The 6,500-nt window shown below is 40.6% G+C and overlaps 1 protein-coding gene across 4 annotated transcripts in view; it reads left to right on the top strand.

The window, feature by feature from the left end:
* Positions 1 to 4,126, top strand: part of SLU7 (spliceosome associated SLU7) — a 264,929-nt gene extending 260,803 nt beyond the window's left edge. For all 4 annotated transcript variants that reach the window (XM_085617820.1, XM_085617821.1, XM_085617819.1 and 1 more), the window contains exon 16: positions 3,670 to 4,126. In XM_085617820.1, coding sequence (XP_085473946.1) covers positions 3,670 to 3,849 — 180 coding nt within the window. In that variant the 3' untranslated portion in view covers positions 3,850 to 4,126. The remainder of the gene's footprint in view (positions 1 to 3,669) is intronic.
* The last annotated feature ends 2,374 nt before the right edge of the window (positions 4,127 to 6,500 follow it).

Genomic DNA, 6,500 nt, shown 5'->3' on the forward strand with positions numbered 1-6,500 from the left:
GGTTTTTTAAATGCTAATTCCTAACTATAACGTGTGTGAAACCTATGGTTTTTTCAGTGAATTTGTACGTTTTTTTAAATGCTAAGTTACTTTACGCCATTTGTGGCGTGCGCGCCCACTTAACGCAGTTCGTTCCGTGCGCGCACGGTGCGCTTCGCGCACCGCGTGCCCACGTTACGCTACATGGGCCATGAACGCACGATGCGCTTCGCGCACCGTGCGCACATGGAGGACATATGATGAGCATCGTTGTGACAGGTAAAATATATGTTTGATTTATCTCATATAAGCCATGCACAAAAGGTGCCCTGCGGACATCTTTTGCACACGGGGTGGGGAGAATGTGGATATTTTTTTTTTTTTTTCATATTTCTTACCGTACGCGTACGGTAAGCGTAATCGGCGAAATTTTCGAAAAAATTAAATTTGCCTTTTTTCACTTGGGGGATCGTTGGGGACTCCCTCAACATGGCTAGGTGCTTGGGAGCTGTCTAAACAGCCCCTTTACATGTTTTTGGACTTTGTTTTTCAACCCCCTGTCAGAGTGCGAGAGAGAAAATGGCGGCCGCCATTTCCTGGTTTCGACCGATTTGAATGTTTACTAAGATCTAACAGCCAATCAGAATCGCGCTCGCGCACGGCACCGTACGCGTACGGTAAGCTTACCGTAAGCGCACGGTAAGCGCACCGTAAGCTGCCACAGATATATATATTGATTTAAAGGCTATTTTCTCAGGATCTACTGAACAGATTTACACCAAACCTACAAAAGGCACTTCCTTGACCTGAGGACTACCTCTCTGCCAAATTTCAAGTAATTCTGTTCAGCCGTTTGGGCTGTAGCTGTGTCTAAAGGTCCTATGGAAAAATGCATGGGAAAAACGCGTTTTGGGACCCCCCTTTTATCTCAGCCCCCGCTTGACGAATCCCCCCGAGACTTTCAGGGTAGGAGCGGAGCATAGCGCCCCACCTATTTTAAAAAATTCGCGAGGATTCGTCAACCGGCGCCAAAGTTATTCAAAATAGAATGTTGCGGATTTCCTATGGAAACGTGGTCCTAACTATAACTATCTACTGGCGACCGCCAGTAGATAATATATATATATATATATATATATATATATATTCACTGAAAAAACCATAGGTTTCAGACATGTTATAGTTAGCGGAAATTTTACTGATAAAAAACCAATGAAATTCCCCCGTTATAGTTAGTGCAGGCAACTATAACTCACGCGACCGCAATCCTCTGCTGATGCTAATACTGTATTTAGACACTTATTTGCCCATGTCTTCTTCCATAAATTTTTAGCTATACATATATTAGAAATATTTTTTTTTCATAAAGACACATATGTCATCAGCAGAAGATTGCGGTCGCGTGAGTTATAGTTGCCTGCACTAACTATAACGGGGGAATTTCATTGGTTTTTTATCAGTAAAATTTCCGCTAACTATAACATGTCTGAAACCTATGGTTTTTTCAGTGAATTTGCAAGGTTTTTTAAATGCTAATTCCTAACTATAACGTGTGTGAAACCTATGGTTTTTTCAGTGAATTTGTACGGTTTTTTAAATGCTAAGTTACTTTACGCCATTCGTGGCGTGCACGCCCACTTAACGCAGTTCGTTCCGTGCGCGCACGGTGCGCTTCGCGCACCGTGCGCTCACGGTGAGCACGCGGTGCGCTTCGCGCACCGCGCGCCCACTTTACGCAGTTAGTGCCGTACACGCAAGGTGGGCACGCAGTGCGCTACGCGCCCCGCTTGCCCACGTTACGCACCGTGCGCACATGGAGGACATATTATGCGCTTCCTTGTGATAGGTAATCTGTTAAATTTAATTTGTAAGTGATGACAATAATATGCCATGCACAGAGAGTGTTTTTTTTTTTTTTATTAAAATTTTTAGCGTAAGCGCACCGTACGCGTACGGTAAGCGTAATCGGCGAAATTTTCAAAAAATAAAAATTTACCGTTTTTGGCCTTTGAGGACTCAACTAACATGGCTATGTGCATGGGCGCTGTCTAAACAGCCCCTTTATATGTTTTTTGCCTTTGTTTACAGCCCCCCCCTCAGAGTGCGAGAGAGAAAATGGCGGCCGCCGCTTCCTGGTTTCGACCGATTCGAATGTTTACTTAGATGTAACAGCCAATCAGAATCGCGCTCGCGCACGCCACCGTACGCGTACGGTAAGCTTACGGTAAGCGTACCGTAAGCTGGCTCAGATATATATATTGATTTAAAGGCTATTTTCTCAGAATCTACTGAACAGATTTACACCAAACCTACAAAAGGCACTTCCTTGACCTGAGGACTACCTCTCTGCCAAATTTCTAGTAATTCTGTTCAGCCGTTCGGGCTGTAGCCCTGTCTAAAGGTCCTATGGAAAAATGCATGGGAAAAACGCGTTTTGGGACCCCCCTTTTATCTCAGCCCCCGCTTGACGAATCCCCCCGAGACTTTCAGGGTAGGAGCGGAGCGTAGCGCCTCACCTATTTTGAGAAATTCGCGAGGATTCGTCGACCGGCGCCAAAGTTATTCAAAATAGAATGTTGCGGATTTCCTATGGAAACAGGGTCCTAACTATAACTACCTACTGGCGACCGCCAGTAGGTAATATATATATATATATATATATATATATATATATATATATATATATACACACACACACACACACATACATATACATCCGCCGCAAATTTGACCACTGCTTAAAATTTAATCAAAGATAGAGGCAAACAGCAAAGCTCATGTACTTTGTTCACCTTTATGTAGGTCAGACAGTACCTTGGTGGGACTCCTACCTTCTTGGAGTTTTTGGCTAGTAACTATTCCTGCTACCTCTACGACTGTTATAAACAGAAATTTTCCAATAGATTGATCAGTAGTCATCCTTGTGGTGTAAACTATCAGTGAACATTTCAGGTTTCAGTCTGCTGTTGTAAAATGCTATTTATAACCTGAATATTTGAAATATGTGCACACAAAGCAGTTGAAACCCATATTGCGAGTCCCTTCCTTATTTGCCGTTTGATGAAGGTTTGCAATAAAACATAACCATTGTCTGCAATTTCAAAATGTCCTGTTGATAAATCACTGAGAGTGTTATCTTCTAATTTTGACCCTAATATGCACAGTTTCAACTCTGCACTGTTGGGCTCTTAGTTCTGGCGGCACACGTCCTCTATACAGCCTCTCCGGTGACGTGCTGATACCTTGGGCAAAGCACACCTAGAACCTGACAAAGATACTGCCATCCAGTCCAAACTTTATGGGTTGGCCAAGGCCCGTCTGTTATTTGATTACTCAACAGTAAATCATTTTGCCTTGCAAATTCCCAATGTTGTTATGTATTGTCGCAGCAGCAAAAATAGGGCCTTTTAGAAGTCTAGAAGCTATGTGCTAGATGCAGTAAAAAAAATCTGAAGCTGATCTAAAATGCAAATTACCATTAATTCAATCTACTTTTGTTTGTAAATGCAGTCTTCATTTTTACATACATAATGTCCTAATAAAAATATTTGGTTAGATCGTTGTCTGACCTTTCCGGTTATTGTTTGAAAACTTAAAACATTGTTTCTGATTATCTCCAACATTTGCAGAACTTGTATTGTTTTTACCCTTTACTGTTTTTAACTTGTTCGTTGTTCCTTTTGACATTAGGCTTTGAACGCTGAGGAGGCCCGACTTAAGCACGTGCAAGAGCTCCTCCAAATAGATGAGCGGAAGAGGGCATACAACAGCATATATGAGTCCAAAGAGCCCACTGAGGAGGAGATGGAGGCATATCGAATGAAACGTCCGAGACCGGACGACCCAATGGCATCCTTTCTGGGACAGTAAATCAGCATCACAAACTGTTCCTTGAATATTGGAACTGATGCCCCTATGTATATAATCACATTTCCCTAAACTATAGTCTGTCGTTTCCCAGACTATGATGTACTTGTGTCATCAAAATCCTTGAGAGTTGAGCCTTTACTTTCTCTCACACCTATGACTGTGTTTTTCCACTTGCTGAAAAACAATTTTCTTCTTGTTATATCATCCAAATCAGGACTGCTTAAGTAAATGATAAAGAACATTCTTGCTATATAATAAAATAGTAATTTAAGGATGATTCTCAGTGTACCACGACATCGACTGTCCTGAGAAAACTCTGATTATGCTGCCTCTCTTATATCCTATATCCCTTACTCACTTATCCGGCTCCATGATTTCTCAGTGCTTCGGACCTTGTGAAACCAGCCAGCTGTCTTGTAACTACAGATAAGATACTGATCCCATTCATGTCTACGGTGCATATCAGTATAAGAGTGATAAGATGCCACTTAAGTAGTATCTTCTCTGTTGGACCTGACTTAATTTCAGTATAGCAGTTCTTTTGTTCATTAAGTATTCTTTGTCAGATCATTGGGAGTGAAACAGTGAGGATAATATGGCTTGTTGGGGTATATGAAGTTAATGAGCAAAGCTTCATTTTTAGCTTTTTACAATAGCAGATGTTTTTTTTTTCTTTCTAATTTGTGTTAGGAGACTGTTCTAGAGTTTGGCAGTTTGTATGGAAAAAGAAGTTCCACCAGTGTGGAAATTGTGAACCTTTAAGTGGTACCATTCTTAATCTATGCAGGCTTCTCGGTGAGTTCTTGTGAAGATTTGATTGCAAACAAATTAGTAATGTACCATGAATGGCATGATGTGTAATGAATGAACGTGTAATGAGTATGGCGTTGAAGGAGACCTGCCTGGCCACAAGCATCCAGTGAAGGTCTAATGTGATAAGATCTTTATTTTGGAGATCCATTGTACTATACCGGTGTGGTTTCTTACATTTTACTGGGGTGGGGATATGATTGCAGCTTGGACTTGATGAATGAACCCAGGTAAGGGAAGTTATGTCTTCCCAGGGCGTAGGTGAAAACATTTTGTCACTACCTGGTTCATATAAGGAATTGGGAAAGGTTTGGGCCCATAATCAGTCCAAGGTTATTCACCTTGCTGCAAGAGTTCAGAGGAGGTTGGTTCCTAAGGCTGCAAGAGTAGAAAGTGGTACATGATTCCCAAGTGAGCATCTCAATTTTCCTACGTTTTTTTTTTAGACGATTATGGGATGTCCAGTGCCCCAGGTGCAAGCACCTAGACCGGATGCTTTTACAGTTTTTAGATGATCTCTATTCTGTGTTTCATCAGAGTAGTTATATCAGGAAAGATTGAAGGTTTTGCTGGCCAGAGTGGTTGTGGAGCTTTGTCTGATACCAGAACTGATATTAAAGAGTAAAGACCATAATGGACGATAGGAAGACTACTTGATGTCTGTGTGAGCTATGAAGAGATACAGTCAAAAACAATCCCTTTTATTTCAACTTCTCAAACTCTTTATAGTAATATTGAAAGTTGAACTGTCTCAAATGTATTTGTCAAACAGGAGTGCATGAAATTAGTTCTCGTCAACTGTTGATTTGAGATTACCACAAATGGCAAATAATAAGGCTTGTGTGCTACGTCCAAGCATGTGCCCAGTTAGGAAGTTGGATAAGCTTTGTTCTTCAAAAATGTTGATTAGTACATGAAGGTTCCTCCCAAAATAACTTTCTTTACGATACGTACACCGGCATTCTGTCTGTAGTTTGCCGGATCTGAAGAACCTACACCTTGTTTCTGTAGTTGGAGTTTGATGTAGAAGTCCTGAAATCATTGAAGAATGGGCCAGAATGGAAAGAGACTGTTGGGGTATCTCTCGCAGGGAAAGCTCCTGATGTGCATAAGAGAATGTCCTTGAAGAAGTGTTTCAGGCGCAGGCAAGCAGCAACAGGGGAGCCAGAAGTGCAATTGGATTTTACTACATGTACAAGTTCCTTCAGTTTCAGAATGATGAAGCACTGTAATGGAGCTGGATTGCAGTCTCATGGAAAGACAAGGTTGGACGAAGAGGGCCTTACTGGAGATGTGGGTTTTTTGTTATTTATTATTAGGGCTTTTGAGATGTGCCAGAGGATGTCACAAAGGGCTTGTCAGTGGGTGACATTTCCTGGGTCGCACTCATGTTTCCATCATTTATTGTGGACTTCGCTGAATGTGTAATATAATGTAAAATAAGCTCCTCCAACATTGGTTCTTTTATATATTCACATGCTTAAATCCTTCCCAATAGTCGATTCGATTTTAAAAACTTTATTTCGATTCATACATAGAATCATAAAAGTATACACAGATTAAAAAAATTACATAAAATTATTTTTTTTTTAAATTAAAAAAAACATGAAATTATGTCGACATCCATAGTACAAATTATATATCCATATTAAATTTGCAATACATTTAGACTAAAAAGGTCACATATATGAGGATATTGCAAAGTGCTTGTGCGTTCCATTTAGATACAAATCCACATAGTAGTCTATTACAGAAGGTTTCCAATAATAATACTGTTCAATATCGATTTCTAATATTGAATGCCAATCTAATAAAACTAAGCACAGCACTACATATAGCTG

The sequence above is a fragment of the Triturus cristatus genome, chromosome 7, assembly GCF_964204655.1.
Source record: "Triturus cristatus chromosome 7, aTriCri1.1, whole genome shotgun sequence".
Lineage (NCBI taxonomy): Eukaryota > Metazoa > Chordata > Amphibia > Caudata > Salamandridae > Triturus > Triturus cristatus.